Source organism: Rhinatrema bivittatum, chromosome 4 (assembly GCF_901001135.1).
Source record: "Rhinatrema bivittatum chromosome 4, aRhiBiv1.1, whole genome shotgun sequence".
Taxonomy (NCBI): domain Eukaryota; kingdom Metazoa; phylum Chordata; class Amphibia; order Gymnophiona; family Rhinatrematidae; genus Rhinatrema; species Rhinatrema bivittatum.
The window spans coordinates 394,938,548-394,957,103 of NC_042618.1; the positions used below are offsets into that span (position 1 = coordinate 394,938,548).

General features: G+C 41.4%; 1 protein-coding gene and 1 long non-coding RNA gene across 5 annotated transcripts in view; one reads left to right on the forward strand and one right to left on the reverse strand.

Annotated features, from left to right (window-relative positions):
- The window catches only part of ADAMTS9 (ADAM metallopeptidase with thrombospondin type 1 motif 9), a 366,656-nt gene that overhangs the window by 90,579 nt on the left and 257,521 nt on the right, over positions 1-18,556 (reverse strand). The window contains 1 exon segment of the mRNA XM_029601029.1: positions 17,388-17,561. Within this exon segment, the coding sequence (XP_029456889.1) occupies positions 17,388-17,561 (174 nt within the window).
- The window catches only part of LOC115091122, a 44,748-nt gene continuing 43,631 nt past the window's right edge, over positions 17,440-18,556 (forward strand). For all 4 annotated transcript variants that reach the window (XR_003856622.1, XR_003856624.1, XR_003856625.1 and 1 more), the window contains exon 1: positions 17,440-17,578. This is a non-coding gene — a long non-coding RNA (uncharacterized LOC115091122). The remainder of the gene's footprint in view (positions 17,579-18,556) is intronic.

An 18,556-nucleotide genomic window follows, 5' to 3' on the forward strand; every position in this document is an offset into this window, starting at 1 on the left:
CCTGTCAAGTGATAAGCAGACTATTAATACCAACAAAAAACATACTTTGAAATGCCTGTATGCTAATGCCAGAAGTCTAAACAGTTAGAATGTAAAGCACTGTATGAAGAGGTAGACATAATTGACGTATCAGGATAACCAATGGGACACTGCTATACCAGGGTAGAAATTATAGCGCAATGACAGGGTGGATCAACTTGGGGTATGTGTGTGTGGGGGAGGGGAAGAGGTGGCACTTTATGTTAGGGATAGCATAGAGTCCAACAGAATAAATATCCAACAGGAGACTAATTGCACAGTAGAATCCTTATGGGTGAAAATTCCATGTGTGATGGGGAAGAGTGTATTGATAGGGGTATACTACTGTCCACCTAGCCAAAATGAACCGGCAGAAGATGAAATGCTAACAGGGAAGCTAATATTGGCAGCACAGTAATAATGAGAGATTTCAATTACTCCAGTATTAACTGGGTAATTGTAACATTACAATATATATAAAGTTTCTAGATGAAATAAATGGTTGTAAAGTTTCTAGATGAAATAAATGGTTGTTACATGGAGCAGTTGGTCCAGGAACTGACAATAGAGGGATTCAATTTAGATCTAATTCTTAGTGGAACACAGGATTTGGTGCAAGAAAAAATGGAGGTAGGGCTGCTTGGCAACAGCAATCATAGTGCGATCAAATTTAACTTTATGACTAGGAGAACATTAAGTAAACCTACAACTCTAGAGCATTAAACTTTCAAAAAGGAGACACTGAAAAAATGAAGAAAATAGAAAAAAACCTGAAAGCTGCAGTTACAAAGGTTAAGAGTTTACATCAGATGTGGTCATTGTTTAAAAATCTCAGCAGACTACAGGAAATGTGCAGAAAAGAATTCCACACAAAATTCAGTAATATAGTGTTTTCATTTTAGACGGCAACTCCACAGTGTATATATTACAGCATTTAAAGATGCAAAGCGGGTCCCCTGCACATTTCCTGTGGACTGCTGAGATTATTTGCGTGCAGAAGTGCTCCTGTTTGCTGTTTGCATTGTTTAAAAATATCATCTTAGAATTACAGCCCAGATGTATTCCATACAATAAAAAAAAGTGGAAGGATGCTGGCATGGTTAAAAGGTAAGATGAAAGAAGTTATTTTAGGCAAAAAAACTTCTTTCAAAAATTGGAAACAGGATACAAATGAAGAAAATAAGAAAAAGTATAAGCAGTGGCAAGTTAAATGTAAAATATTGATAAGGAGGGCTTAAAAAGAATTTGAGAAGAAGCTGGCTTTAGAGGCAAAAACTCATAATAAAAACTTTTAAAAATATATTTGAAACAGGAAGCCAGTAAGGGAATCAGTTAGACCATTAATCAGTTAGACCATTGCTGCCTATTTTGTTACATTACTCTCCAATTGTACTCGTTTGATCTTCTTCTTCTCTTCTAACGCCCATGTTTATGCTCCCTGTTTTTTGTAACTTTGCCTTCTATATCAGTGTTAATTGGTTTTCCCCTAGTTCTATTGTAAACCGGTACGATAAGACTTGGTCTTGAGCATCGGTATATTAAAAGAATTTAAATAAATAAATAAATAAATAAATAAATGGGGCTTAAAGGGGCACTTAGAGAAGATAAGGCCATTGTGGAAGGACTGAATGAATTCTTTGCTTCGGTGTTTACTGAAGAGGATGTTGGGAAGATACCTGTGCCAGAAACTATTTTCAATGGTGATGATTCAGAAGAACTAATACAAATCACTGTGAAGCTGGAAGATGTAATAAGGCAGATTGACAAATTAAAGAATAGCAAATCATCTGGACCAGATGGTATATTCCCCAAGAGTTCTGAAAGAACTAAAAATTGAAATTTCAGATTGTCCACTGTGTCTGAAGACTGGAGGTTGGCCAATGTAATCCCGATTTTTAAAAAGGGTTTCTGGGGAAGCTGTTTAATTTGTATTTGTATTTATTTAAAATGTATTAATCGCCTAACACAAAAGGCCTAAGCAGTTTACAGTAAATACATACATAATTAAAAGAAATAAATGAAAAATTTAAAATTTAAAAGAAATAAAACAAGAAATGTATAAAACAAACATTTTAATAAACATAAAAAATCATAAAACAGAACAAAATCAGAGAAAAGCCTGCTGCAGTAAAAAGCCTTTAGGAGGAGTCTACATTTTTTTGTTATCTTGAAGGTGAAGTTCCACAGCTAAAGAGTTCCACAGAACAGGTGCAGCTACTGAAAATGCTGTATCTCTTGTTGTACCAAGATGAGCATGGCGTATGGAGGGGACATCCAGTAGGCCACGTTGAGAAGATCTTAATTCTCGAGTTGGTTTATAAATTTTTAGCAAAGCATTAGACCATGAACAAGAATTTGTGCTTAACAGCTTAAAAGTAGTCATGATAATCTTATACTGAATTTGCTCTTGAATCGGCAACCATTTTATTTTGGCAAGCACATGTGTAATTTGATCAAAACGATTAGAATCAGTGATTAGTCTCGCAGCAGAATTAAGAAATAATTGTAGAGGATGTAAAGATCTAGTTGGAAGGCCTAAGACTAAACTATTACAGTAATCAATATGAGAGAAAATGATTGAACGGACAATGGTCTGAAAATCCTGATCGTGTAAGAAATGGCATAAAACGGCGAGTAAACGTAATTTATAGAAACCAGCTCTGATAATTGATTTAATTTGAGGTTGAAACGACAAAGAGGCAACTATCCAGACACCAAGACTTTTGATGGGAGAGTTAAGAGCAAAAGTAAGATTATCAGTGGATACAGTATCATATTAACAAATGGAATGGGGTCTGTGGATTAGTAATAGCTCTGTTTTAGAGATGTTTAAAGACAATTTGTTTTGTTGTAATCATTGTTTTATTGATGATGTGCAGAGCTGTAGATGATCAACAGTGTTCTTCCACATAGGATGTAGCTGAATGAAAAACTGAATATCATCACCATAAATCTTATATCCATCTGTAATGCTGGCAAGGAGCTATATATTGAAAAGCATTGCAGACAAGGTGGAGCCTTGAGGAACACCAGATTTTAGATAATGTGGCATCGAAATTTGATTATTGAATTTAACTTGTTGAGATTGATTACTGAGATAAGAAGAGAACCAACCTAAAACATTACCTGAAATACCACATTCATGAAGGCAGAATAAAAGAATTTCATGTTCTATGGTGTCAAAGGCTGATGAGATATCCAAGGATGTAAGAAGAAATTGTTGGCCATTATCTAGTCCTCATTTAATAGTGTCAATCAAAGACACCAATAAAAGTTCAGTACTCATAGAACGACGAAAGCCAAACTGATGAGGGTCCAGAATGTCATTGTCTTCCAGAAAATCAGTGAGTTGGTGCAATGCAGCACACTCAAATGATTTTAGCGCCAAAAGGTAATTTATTTATTTATTTATTTATTTTTAATTTTTATATACCGGAATTCCTGTATACAATACAAATCAGTCCGGTTTACATGGAACGAAAATAAGGAAGAAATAGGTCGATAGTTGGACAAATCGGATGAATCAAGATTTGATTTTTTTAATAAGTTTTAACAATTGCTTTCTTGAGGCAATATGGAACAAATCCAGAATGAAATGATGTAACAATGGATGTCAGGGATGGAACAAGTCTGTATTTGATAGCTTTAAAGGCTACAATAGGGGCATTTGTTGACAAACATATAACATTGTTCACTGAAGAGACAATGCTAGAAATTTCCAGAGAAGATGCATCATTGAAAGAAGACCAAGTAGAAATATAGACTGAAGCAGAATCTTGATACCATGGTGTGATATTGGCAAAGGCTAGACTGAGATTCTCAATCTTAGGAGAAAAATATTTCAAGAAAGCTTCTGCTGAAAGAGAATCAGAAAAAGATAATGAGGATTTTGGGTCACATGTTAGATTGTGAACCATTTGAAATAGAGCTTTGGGATTGTTCCCTAACGGGTAGATTTTGTAAGGTGCGCATGCGTGTCCATGTGCGCGTGCTTCCCAGCACACACATATGGAGGTGCCAATTTTATAACATGCGGGCGCCAGCGCGCGCATGTTAAAAAATTGGTGGGCCACGTGCGTGTGTGGCGCACACAAGGGGGTAAAATTGTGCAAATTCATGCGGCGACGCATTGCAGGCTTCCCCAGTTCCCTTACCCCTACCTTACCCTCCCTTCCCCTTCCCCTCTCCTCCCCAACCCCTACATTTAATTAATTTTTTTTTTAACCTTTTTGGGGCAACTTACTTCAGCGAACAATGGTGCTGTCCCGGCCCTCCCCTCCCCCCCCCCCCCAAAAACACGCCATCTGGCCCGCCCCTTCCAAGAGGCCCGGCACTTGAGCGTGTACCGGCCTTTACTCGCATGGCTGGGCCTCTTGGAAGATTCACCTGGCGCGCAATAAGGCCCTGCCACATGCGTAAAGGCTGGAATTTATGCGCACCGGGCATTTAAAATCTGCTCTTAACTGCCTGATTTTTTTCTGCATAAAAATCCTTTTTGGATTTAAGGGTTTCAGTTTGATATTTGGAAAGAAGCAGTCTATAGACCAGTGAGTCTGACTTCAGTGCCAGGAAAAATCTTGAAAACTATTTGTCTCCTCTGCTGTCCTCTTTCATGCCTTTACAAACTCCTCCTCTTCTCCAGTAGCCACATCTCCTGCACCTTGAAACCTAACACCCACCCTGCAAGTTAAGACGTTAACTTTGATACAAGCGCATGGGCAAACATGTATGCGTATATGCCAGCTTGCACCAAAAGGACGTGACCATTTTATAACATATGCACGTATATGAGCACATAGTATACAACAGGCATACATGTGCAAACTATTTTATATGGACACGTGGATATGCACGCAAATGCCACCTCTACCACGTAAGTGGGGGATTTTACTAGATGCGTGCTGATGCAATTACAAGTTTCTCCAGTTTGTTCCCAGTTCACCCAGGTAAGGGATAGGACTTCCTAAACCCCTAGTTAAATAGCCTCTCTTTTACCTGTTATCTCCGCCCCTTAAAACCCCGCTCACTTTTTAACTTTTTTTTGTTTTAGGACTTACACGCCATCCATAGGAGAAGTAAAGTTATGCGGTAGGGGACCCCGGCATGTGCATGTAAGTATTTACATGCTGGCTTCATTCATAAATACAGGAATGCACATGCCCTGCTCCTTTTTGGGGAAAAAAAATATGTGTGTATACAGGTAACCTTTTAAAATCCGAGTGGCGCGTGCCAGCTTGACTTCTGCATGTATCTCCTGGCTTTGGCGAGCATAGGGCTTTTAAAATTCACCTATAAGCTCTTTAAATAGTATGTGAGCTTAAAAATTACAACATTCACACAAATGTGAGACAGTGGAGTATACAGAAAAAATACAGAAAAAATGGAGGATGAAACACTCCACAGAATAGAAATGACACATTGCAAAGTATTACCCTTTCCTTAAAAGGAAGAAAAGACTTCAGAACACTTACAGTAAGCGTAAAATTCTTCTTAAAGGCTTTCAACAATCACAAGTCTAAAAAACCCTCCTATCACTTTAAAAATGTTGACAGAAAATTTTAATAAATCCAAAATTTATCTTAAATATTATCTTCAAATATTGGTCCTACATGACCAATGTTTTGCCAAGTAGGGTGCATCAGATGTCCATAATATTTGAAATCCAGGTATTGGCTCAAAAAATTATCATTTTAGGTAATAGGGAAAGCTGATACTTACCGTTACTTTGCTGGATAAGTAGCAATTTATCCGGCTAAGGGTGGCCACTGAATATCATGCTATGATCAGCAGGGATAGCTTAGTATCAGTCTAAGTAGATAACTGTATATCTTGGGAGCGGGCAATGGGCAGATCGGTGTGGGGCTACTTATCCGGTTATCTTGACCGGATAAGTGCTGATATTCGGACTTATCCAGTTAAGTTAACCACATAAGTTAGAGCTGCCAAATAACAGGCCAGCTTTGAATATTGAGGCCTATATGTTTACTGTTCAGCTTAACAACAAATAACATGTTGTTAAGCTGAGCAGTAGACATATGTAGGTAGATGTTCAGAGAATATCTGGTTAAGAAAATTAGCTGGATAAACATATCCAGCTAACTTAGCCAGGATATTCAGCAGTGCAGCTATGCCGCTTAATATACCTGCATAAGTTTGAGTTGACAGGATAAGTTTATCCAACTAACTTTATACCTTTTCAATAGCTGGTCTAAGTTATCTGGCTAACTTACCCTTGAATTCATCAAGCTGAGGTAAAAAGAGCAGAAATATGGCACATTAGTGTCCCTTGATACAAAAATGGGCATTGTTAGGGAAATTAATGAAATATTGCATTGTGTATGGAACTATCGCATCCAGCAACGCATTAATGTGTTGCATATAATTTTACTTATGGCATATTATTTTTTTTGTTTATATATACCAGCTTCCTGCAGCTGTCTCTTTGAGGGTGTGTCAGGAGTTAGAGGAGGAGAGGAGTTTGGTGAGTAGTTGGAGGCATTGTTAGAAGAGTTCTTTATTCAATTAACGGATTGAGTTGTCCTGTTTCTTGTGTTTTATATGTTTACCTTCACCTTTGTCTATTGTGTTTATCTGTGTGTGAAAAGAGTGTGTTAGTTTTCATGCATTTGTCTTGTTTGTCATTCTATTCCTTTGTATGAAGGAGTGGAGAGGAGTGGAAAGGAGTGGTGAAGAGCAGAGTGGTGAGTGGAGAGGAGGTGAGAGAAATGGTGAGTAGAATGGAGAAGAGTGGAGCGAGAGAGGATGGAACGTGCAAGGCGTGGGGAGTGGAGGGAGAGGAAGAGGAGGGTAGGAGCCACAGTGGTAGGAGAAGTAGGGACAGTAGGAGCAGTGGCATATCTAAAGTATTTGGCACCCGGGGCAGATACTTTCTTTGGCATCCCCTCCATATATAATTTTAAAATTTCCCTAACACCAATAAAATATTTCAGAACAGCAGACACATCAAATATCACCCAATAATTAAAACTAATAAGGATTTAAAAAATCTCCCGCTCGACATGTCTGTCATCCTAAGATTGTTATAGACTGGGGGCACACATGCACACACACAATACACGCCCTCTCTCGCATGCACACACACATACACGCTTGGTGAGAGACAAAAGGTGCACATGTGAGGGACACACACTTCTGTCTCTTTCTCTCACTCACACACACATGCTTCCTCTGTCTCTCTCACACACTAACACACATACAAACTAACACACATACACACATGCACACAAAAATTGAAATGGAAATCACAACAAGCCATATTCTGTATACAGTGCAACAATGGAAAAGCAGAACATCACTATTCCTCAAAACAATACAATCAAGAAATATATATCAATCAGAATAGTAAAACTAAACTAAAAAATATGCATTTCAAAACAGCTGATTAATAGAATTACCAAACATTAATAAAATATTTCAGAAGAGTAGACACATCACATCCAATAATTAAAACTAACAAGGATAAAAAAAATTTCCCACTCTCTATACCTGGGAACTTTAGATTTCTAGTAATCCTGAGATTGTCATGGATTGGAGGAGAGCACTCAAACTTTAACACCTCTCACACACATATTTACAAGCACACATACGCAGGCACAGGCGCTCTCTCATACATGCCCAGGAACAGGCACTGTCACAGAAATCCACACAGGCACTCACACACACACATAGGCCCACTTACACACACGTACAGATACCATCTCATACACACACATACAAACACTCTCACACACACACAAGCACCCTCTCATACACACACACATATACCCTCACACACACAGGCACCCTCCCATACACATAGGTACCCTATCATACACAGGCACTCTATCATATACACACATACACTGGACCTCACATGCACACACACACACACACACACACACATCTCTCATACACAGGCACTCACTTTCATATGACAAGTCTCTCATTCTCCCACACACATTTTGGACCTCTTCTTCAGCCGCTGGCTGCATAGCAGGCCCACTTTTTCTGCTGCCGGCTCTGGGGAAACGCCAGCAGCAGTGCAGGACCTCTTCATTTGCCACCAGCTCTGGGGAAACACTGGCGGCACTGCAGGGCCTCTACATCTGCTGCTGGCTCTGCGGAAATGCCAGCAGCACTGCAGGGCCTCTTCTATCACAGGATCTTGCTTCTGCTGGCAGTGAATGGGAACCCCACCAGTATATCACTTCTCCACGCTTCCATGGGACCTTCCTATATACTGGCAGCAATGGCACCCATCCCCCTGTTGTCACCCAGGTGGACTGTCCCCCTCGCCCCCCCCCCTTAATATGCCACTGAGGAGGAGGAGAGATAGGGAAGGAATAGGAGGTAGCGGGAGGGACAGGGTTCTAGGCAGGTGAATATGAAGGAAGGAGAATGGGAGGGTAGGGTAGACAGAGAGGACAGAGAATGGGGGAGTTGTCAGGGCAGGTACAGGAGGGGTGGAGGAAGGAAGGAGAGTGGGGATTGGGAGCGAGAATCAGGAGAGTGACACCACCTAATCCTCCGACAGCCAGGCAGCAGCTCGTCCACATCTATGTGCATACAAGTTCAACATGGAGGATAATGAGCAGCTCATCACTGGGGTCCTGGAGAATTACAACATGCTCTTCAGCAACCGGGCTGCGATGAACTCCAGGGCTGCCAAGGGCCAGATAAGGCGGAAGATTGCCCAAACCATCTCCCGATGAAGTGGCATTAAGAGGACTGGAGAACAGGTGGCTCACTGCTACAGGGACAACAAAGCGCAGTTGAAGAATAAGGTGGCCAGCAGGAACAAGTACATGTACCAGACTGGAGGAGGAGTCCCATGCCCAATCCTGACACCAATGGAGGAGTGTCTCATTCAATGAATGGGACCAGACGTCTTTGAGGGCATAAATGAGCGCCTGTACATGACGAGAGCTGGGGCTGGTAAGTCACATCAACTGAAAATATGAAGTCTGCTACAGATGTCCAAACATTTTTGCATAGGATGCTCACATTGAATGATGCAAAGTGCACATCTTATGCAAAACAGTACATGTGCACTTCTTACCATTCATACTTATGTTTTCTTCTTTGTTTGCATAGCTCTCACTCAGTTGTGAAGCTCCAGGTCCCAGCAGGTTTTAGGGGCCCCTTTCAGATATATGCTCAGTAGACAATGCAAGAGGAGGAGGAGCAGTAGTAGCAGCTACTTGAAAGCCTTGTGGCACCCAAACCCCCTGACGTGAGCCTCAACCTCCCCTGCTTCATGGAGGGCACTGTCCTGCCATGGAAAGAAGAAGAGCATATTCCCCAGCTGCCTCCAGTACCCCACATGTCCTGCGGGATCTTCTAGGTGATACCAAGCCAGATCAGCCCATGAGTCAAGCAATGTCAGCATTGCAGCCACAAACACCACCTCAGCATCTACAACCCCACTACCAGCAGCACCAGCAGTCATGGATCCAACTGTGCATGCCACACTTGACCGCATCGAGAGGAGGCATGGGCTGCAGTTACTGCACAGAGCTGGTCCAATTGAGGTGGGCTCAGGTACAACACACCCATGCTGTAGAGCAGCAAACTGTGGCTATTTCACAGGGCTATACCACTGTGGCAACTTCCATCAACTATTTTGACCACAGTTGTACTGCAGATAATTCAGCATCTGCCACAGCCTGGACCTGTACCATCCCCATCCTGAAAGGAGTCAACTCTGTGGAGCAGGCCCCGGCTCTCAGGATGGCCCAGAGGTAGGCCTCCCTAAGTCAACTTGATTAATAGCAGTTAATGGACTTCTCCTCCAAGGGGCAACCAGAGAAGATAAGGCTATAGCGGAAAGATTAAATGATTTCTTTGCTTCGGTGTTTACTGAAGAGGATATTGGGGTGGTACCCATACCGGAGAAGGTTTTCATGGGTAATGATTCAGATGGACTGAACCAAATCACGGTGAACCTAGAAGATGTGGTAGGCCTTATTGACAAACTGAAGAGTAGTAAATCACTTGGACCAGATGGGATACACCCCAGAGTTCTGAAGGAACTAAAAAATGAAATTTCAGAAAAAAATTTGTAACCTATCATTAAAATCATCCATTGTACCTAGAGGATGGCTAATGTAACCCCAATATTTAAAAAGGGCTCCAGGGGCAATCTGGGAAACTACAGACCAGTTAGCCTGACTTCAGTGCCAGGAAAAATAGTGGAAAGTGTTCTAAATATCAAAATCACAGAACATATAGAAAGACATGGTTTAATGGAATAAAGTGAACATAGCTTTACCCAAGGCAAGTATTGCCTCACAAATTTGCTTCACGTTTTTGAAGGAGTTAATAAACATGTAGATAAAGGTGAACCAGTAGATGTAGTGTATTTGGATTTTCATAAGGCGTTTGACAAAGTTCCTCATGAGAGGCTTCTAGGAAAAGTAAAAAGTTATGGGATAGGTGGCAATGTCCTTTCATGGATTACAAACTGGCTAAAAGACAGGAAACAGAGAGTAGGATTAAATGGACAATTTTCTCAGTGGAAGGGAGTGGGCAGTGGAATGCCTCAGGGATCTGTTTTGGGACCCGTACTTTTCAATATATTTATAAATGGTCTGGAAAGAAATACGACGAGTGAGGTAATCAAATTTGCAAATGATATAAAATTGTTCAGATTAGATAAATCACAAGCAGATTGGGATAAATTGCAGGAAGACCTTGTGAGACTGGAAAATTGGGCATCAAAATGGCAGAAGAAATTTAATGTGGATAAGTGCAAGGTGATGCATATAGGGAAAAATAACCCATGCTATAGTTACACAATGTTTGGTTCCATATTAGGAGCTACCACCCAAGAAAGAGATCTAGGCGTCATAGTGGATAACACATTGAAATCGTTGGTTCAGTGTGCTGCGGCAATCAAAAAAGCAAACAGAATGTTGGGAATTATTAGAAAGGGAATGGTGAATAAAACGGAAAATGTCATAATGCCTCTGAATCGCTCCATGGTGAGACCACACCTTGAATACTGTTTACAATTCTGGTCGCCACATCTCAAAAAAGATATAGTTGCGATGGAGAAGGTACAGAGAAGGGCGACCAAAATAATAAAGGGAATGGAACAGCTCCCCTATGAGGAAAGACTAAAGAGGTTAGGACTTTTCAGCTTGGAGAAGAGAAGGCTGAGGAGGGATATGATAGAGGTGTTTAAAATCATGAGAGGTCTAGAACGGGTAGATGTTAATCGGTTATTTAGTCTTTCAGATAATAGAAAGAATAGGGGGCACTCCATGAAGTTAGCATAAGTTCTTGGAGGAGAAGCCCATTACCTTAAGTTGACTTAGCAACAGTAACATGAAATAGACTTAGTTTTGGGTACTTGCCAGGTTCTTATGGCCTGGATTGGCCACTGTTGGAAACGGGATGGTGGGCTTGATGGACCCTTGATCTGACCCAGTATGAAATGTTCTTATGTTCTTAACTTATCCAAACCTTTTTTAAACACAGCTACACTAACAGCACTAACCACATCCTCTGGCAACAAATTCCAAAGCTTAATTGAGTGAAAAGAATTTTCTCTGATTAGTCTTAACTGTACTACCTGCTAACTTCAAGGAATGTCCCCTAGTCCTTCTATTATCTGAAAGTGTAAATAACCGATTCACATCTACTCGTTCAAGACCTCTCATGATTTTAAAGACCTTTATCATATCTCCCCTCAGCCATCTCTTCTCCAAGCTGAAAAGCCCTAACCTCTTTAGCCTTTCCTTATAGGAGAGCTGTTCCATCCCCTTTATCATTTTGGTCGCCCTTCTCTGTACCTTCTCCAGTGCAACTATATCTTTTTTGACATGTGCCGACCAGAATTGTACACAGTACTCAAGGTGCGGTCTCACCATGGAGCGATACAGAGGCATTATGACATCTTCTGTTTTATTCACCATTCCCGTCTTAATAATTCCTAACACTCTGTTTGCTTTTTTACTGCCGCAGCACACTGAGCTGACGATTTCAATGTATTATCCACTATGATGCCTAGATCTTTTTCCTGGATGGTAACTCCTAATATGGAACTTAACATTGTGTAACTACAGCCAGGGTTATTTTTCCCTACATGAAACTACAGCATGGGCTATTTTTTCCCTATATGCAACACCTTGCATTTGTCCACATTAAATTTCATCTGCAGTTTGGATGCCTAATCTTCCAGTCTCGTGAGGTCCTCCTGCAATTTATCACAATCCGCTTCTGATTTAACTACTCTGAATAGTTTTGTGCCATCTGCGATGCACCTAGTTTAGTTGTATCATCTGAATCAATGCACCTAATTTAGGTGCAGTGTGTTTGTGGTGGGGGGGGGGGGCAATTTTCATAGAAATCAATTTACTCACTTAATAGCTTTGAAAATTCCTCTCAAACAGAATAATTTTCAAAGGCAATTCTGCAGATAAAACAGTGTTTTATCTGGGGAAATGGGCTTTTTGAAAATTGCCCACCCTGTAAGATGAATTTCAAAAGCTTGGCACATGCATCAATTAGGGGATACGGGAACAAGTCTGGCTTATGCACGCTCACCGTATTTGAAAAGTCACCCAATATGTGCATATCTCCCACTGTGCGCACATTGCGCTCAGATTCAATAGGGGCGTTGTCTGGGCAGAGTCTGGTTGGGGCATGGGCGTTCTGGGGTGGGAACGAGAAATGTGCGCACAAATAATTATGTGCCTGGGTACGCCCCCAGGTCTAGTGCCACATAAGTTTACTTCTGCGATGGAAGAGGTGTAAGTTTAAAAAAGAAAAAAAGAAAACTTGCCATATCTGAGGGATTTTAAGGGATATTAACCTATGAGGGTTTGGAGGACCTAGCTCTTAACTGGGTGAACTGGCGGAAGAACTGGTGAAATTGGCAATGGTATGGGCACGTTCCCCTTTCAAAAGCCGACTTGCGCAGTAGAATTGGGATTTGTGCGTCCACGTAAAATTAGGCACACATGTGCGTGCGGCTAGGCTATTTTACAACATGCGCAAGTTATATAATGGCTGTATCACTCTGTGTGTGCAGACGCACATGCGCCAATGTGTGCCTGCACACCAATTTGAATGTTATCGTCCCTGTGCAGGTAACTATTACAAGCAGTAGGTGTAGGCGTTCTTCAAGGTGGGATCTAGAACTCTGCAGGCGCATTTTGAATTTTCAAAAGTTATGTACATATTTTCATTCAGAAAAACTACTTGCACAAATTAGCAGGTGTCAATGTGCATGTGTGTATGTGTGTGTGTGTGTGTGTGGGAGGGGGTAATTTTCCTTGGGTGAGCCCTTTCACTTTGAAAATTACATTTATTTATTTGGATTCATTACCCGCCATTCTGAATACATAATCCACCCAAAGTGGGGATACAATACATTAGAATGATGGCAGTGTACCTCGGACTTTGCAAATATGTGGCCAAACAAGCTGAAAAAAAAAAAAGCTATTGGGGCTAAGACCTTTACTTCAGTTGGTCAGGAGGAGCCTTCTAGACAAAAGCAGATCAGCCAGGCAGTCCTTTCACTAGACTGACACCCTACATGTTTTAATTTTATGCCCTTCTTCCTTGGTTTCTTGTTTGAACAATACATTCCAACCCATGTTGGCCTCCTGCTGCAGATGAATTTTATGTGCAAATTATTTTTGCAGTTGACCAAGAGCTATTTGTCATTTGAACAGAAATCAGTCAAAAGTTCCCTGGAAAAGATCTACAAGAATTAAAAAAACCAAAAAAACAAAACAAACAAATTCAACGGCAGAAAGCAAATAAGGAACCCAAATGTGCTAAATCTGCTGTACATTTTCCCACTTCGGGATTAATTAATGGGCGATCAACATTTTATCTTTTCTGGAACTGAGTCTGTCACATGTTCCAACATTTTCAGTGAAGTCTCAATAGAGCCTGTGGCTCTGGAAACCCTCAGGAAGGCAGCAAGGACCATCCGACACCCACCTTCAGGAGGGGGGAGAGAGGGAAGGGGGCTGGAGCTGGAGGATGGATGGGGATTGGTAATGATCTCCAGCTGTGGAAAAGCTATAAAAAGGTAGGGGGGAGGGGAGAAAGTAGCCTGCTTTTCATGCTAATTATTCTGTTTGATAAGTTATCTCTGCTGCCTGCTCTCAGGGACCTACATTCTAGCTGCTTTAACACCAACAGAAGAATTCATAAAGTGAAACCAGGGTGTTTCTTTTTATACTGAGTTATTGTAACAAGGCCCTATTTTGGATGCCACTGGTATCTTTTAAAATTATTATCTTGGGGGGGGGGGGGGGAAGAGAGAGAGAGAGAGAGAGAGAGAGAGAGAGAGAGTTAGCATAATGCCCTCAGCTAGATAGGTATTTATATCTCTATGGGAGGCCCACCTAGTAACTTGAGGTGAGGTTTAGGTATTAATGTAGGGATTAGGGGCCATTTTGACATTCAAAGTGAGATGTACAAACAGAACAGTGCTCTCTTGTGAAGATTTGATGACCTTCGGAGTGAGGAAATTATTACCCAGGTAGAGAGTCCATCTAGCTAGGTTGAGAGAACATTGCACAAATCTCATCTTTGAGTGAATTTCCTCACTCCGAAGGTCATCAAATCTTCACAAGAGAGCACTGTTCTGTTTGTATGTCTTACTTTGAATGTCAAAGTGGCCCCTAACCCCTACACTAATATCTAAACCTCACCTCAAGTTACTAGATGGGCCTCCCATAGAGATATAAATACCTAGCTAGTGTGATAATATTGTGGTTAGTCTCTCTCTCTCCCCTGAAAACAACATGTGCAATAAAGTCCTATCACAATTAAAAAGGTGTGGTTAAATTCACAAGCCCACTTGGCCAATTTTCTCATTTGCATCACACCAAATGTTATGGTATGCGTTAAAGGCATTTTTGCATGTGAAAACGCCTTAACACATGTGAAAACACCATATAGCACTTTGATAAATGACCCCCTCAGCTGGACAAATGCCAGGATTTCAAAATCCCACCAGTCTGACATTTTTAGCAGGCTGAAAACTTATTTGGCTATGTCAGAGGTGGGCCAGGGCAAGTATCATTTTCCAGCTCAGTTAGCCAGATAATGCCAGTTTTTGGCCTTATCCACCTAACATAACAACTTTAGGTAAGCCAAAGAGCAACCCTAAATTAGTCGCTGTATATCTTGGCTAAATTGGCTGTATAAATTTATCTGGCTATCATTCCTAGCCAGCCAAATATGGACCTAAATCGTCATTCACAGCTGCTGGGATTTTTCTCCCATTTGTGCTCCTCTCCCCCAGCCTGGACATTGCAGGAATGATCCCAGGTTGAAATCCCTTCAGAGCTCAGGACAAATATGCTCTGTGGTCAGCATGCAGGTGTCAATCCTGAGTGATGGTCAGGACTTCCTCCCAGCTGGACTGTGAGGATCAGGAGCCCAGGGCTGGGAACTGACCCTGGGTCTCCTATAGCCATTGGGACACCCCCAAAGTATTTGTTGTAGACTAAGCCAAAGCACAGGAGTGGCCTAGTGGTCAGAGCAATGATCTAAAAACCAGGGAAACCAAGGTTGAAGCCTCTCATCCCCCACTGACACTCCTTGTGAGCTTGGATAAATCACTTTATCTCTTGTTTTCTCAGATTCCCACTTAGGGGAAAATTTTCAAAACCTTCTGTGAATAAAAATTTGCATATATGCACGTAAGTAGCCTTTACTTGCATATGACATATTTTATAAAATACGTATGTGTTCTTCAGTTTCATGAGCACCTATGCACGTGTAAAAGAAAGGGACAGTCTAGGGAGTTCTGGGGCACAGCCAACACAAATTAAAAGAAAACTTACGTGTGCATTTGCCAATTTACTTGCATATTTTTACACCTGCTAATTATCTGGCACAGATGATATTAAACGTGATTATTATGTAGTACTGACTGGGTGGGAGGTCTGGGTGAAGTGGGGGAATTTTAGGCTGAAGAACCGGGAAGGTCTCCATGACCTGAAGAAAGACTGAAAGAACTGCTGGGCTAACTGGTATATTTGGTTACATTAATTTAAAATGCAAATATTTTAAAATTGTCTAGCTTAAGTGTGCATTTTGGGACTTATGTAAGTCGTACTTTACTTTTGCATGTAAAATATATGCACATATTTTTTAAAAACAGGAAAACTATGTGCATTCAATGTATTGAAATACTTGCTTGTACGTATGTTGCAGGGCAAAAATATGCATATTTTATAATATGCATGTATATGAATCGTGCAGGTTATAAAATACTATGATAAAACTACATGCAACCATATATGCGCGTATATGCTTCTTACAGGTGAATTTTAAAAGCAGCACGTGGGCACACAGGTACGCGCGTGGCTATTTTATAACGTACGCGCATGTATGCATGCAGGTTATTAAAACGGGATGAACAAGCATACATGTGTGCACAATTTTATAATGGACACACGCAAATGCCGCTTCTAGCGCCTAAGTGGAGGAATTTTATAAGGGATGCGCGCAGATACAATTGGCTATTTTCCCAGGTCAGTCCCAGTTTCCCCAGGTAAGGGTTAGAATTTTCTAATCCCCTAGTTAAATAGCCTCCCTTTAATGCTGTTAACCCCAACTTTTAAAAATCCCACTCATCTCTTTACTTTTTTTTTTGTTTTAGGACTTACACGCCATCCATAGCAGAAGTAAAGTTAAGTGGTAGGGGACACCGGCGCATGCTTGTGCGCATAAGTATTTACAGGCTGGTTTCACTGAGAAATCCAGGAACGCCCATGCCCATGCCTTGCACAGATCACACCCTCGCCCCGCCCCTTTTTTTTGAGAAAAAATATTTGTGCACGTAGCGGGAGATACGCATGCACTTGGGTGGCTTTTAAAATCCGCTCAGCGAGCGCCGGCCCAAGATACACATCTCCCGGTTTTGGCGGGTGCAGGGCTTTTAAAATTCACCTGTTAAGACTGTAAGCTCTTTTGGACAGGGGGCTTATATCTGAATTGCCTTGAGAATTATTTGGAAAGATGGGCTAAAAGTCTTCTCCCCTACAAGAAATTGTGGTCAGAACATTCTTCTTCAAAATATGACTTAAAAATAAAAAGCTTTTTGTGCATCTCTTTGAAAACAGATTGTATTATATACCTTTATTTTGCTGTCAGCCAAAAAAAAAAAAAAAGTCTATTCCGCAGAACCCCCCCCATCAGACTCATCATCTGATTGGCATCGCATGCAGGCTGGAAGCATGTGTTAGTAGAAAGCCTGGCCCCCTGACAAAAATGTGAGCGCGCAGGCAGCCATCCCCCGAAGCCCTGCAGCTCCAGCCTCGCGCGCCCAGTAATGCAATCCCGCTGCACGGTCAGGAGGAGAAGCTCCCGCTGCCCCCCTCTCCCGCACTCACTTCGTGCCATTCCTCCGCTTCCCAGCTGTACAGGGCGCACTCCGCAGCCTGGCAGGGCTGCTCGGAACGAGGCCGGCTGGACCGCTTGCACTCGGCTTCTCGGGCTGCCTTCGGGGTCCGGCTCTGGCAGTACACGGCTCGCTGCTGAACCCCTCTCCCGCAGGAGACCGAGCACTGAGAGAGAACGGAAAGTAAGTTGGGAAGTTGTTATTTTATCCTCCTGATTTCCTTTTGCCACGGTTAAGGGTATTCTAATTTCAGACGTTTCCCCCCAGCTATAGCACAACGCGCTGACTTTGCTTCTGAAGTGGTTTCACATAACTTTAAAAAAAACCAAACAACATTATTCTTTGCTGTAGTGTAAAAGATGATTAGAAATACATCCAGACTCTTTTATAGCACAGGAACTGTTTTCTGTATCAGAGAAGAAAACCTTTTTTTTGTAGAAATTCTCTTGGGTGCACATGGCCATAAAGCAGGAGGAGTAGAGTGGTCTTTCAATAATACATTTTGCCTACAAGAAACAGATGGGTTCCCTATCAAGTGTAATTTTTGTACAGGATTTGCTACATGGACACAGCTAGCTCTGCTTTCAGTGCTTTGGCAACTCAGGGAGTGGCTGTTACAACCCTAAACACTTTGCTGGGCAGACTGGGCCATTTAGGTCTTTCTCTGCTGTCATTTACTATGTCACTAGGTTATAAACACTCGCCGTCACAGTACAAGAAGTGTCTTTATTTCAAGGACTGTCACTATCAGAGATTTATGTTATAAACCTCATTTGTTGGCTCACCGATTAATAGTATCTTGCGACTGTGACACCCCTAATTTCTTTCTTGTCTGCATTTTGTTACAAAAGAAATTTGCCAAGTTGCTTGTATTGAAATATATATTTACCTTAAAGTCATCTGCATCATAAGAACTACATAGTCCATACTTTAGTTATATGAAAGTGGCAGTCTGGTCTCACACTGGCTACCTGCGTACATGTATTAATGAGGCATGGAACTGGTCTGGATAGGTCATATAAACCTTTCACAATAATTTGAATTGCTTGTAAAACTTTAATGGTAAAAACCCTGTAATAGTTTTGTTATTTTAGCAACTAATCATTCACTCAGCGGTAAACTCAGTGGAACATTTGCTCTTGAGTTAGTTGCTGCTATTCC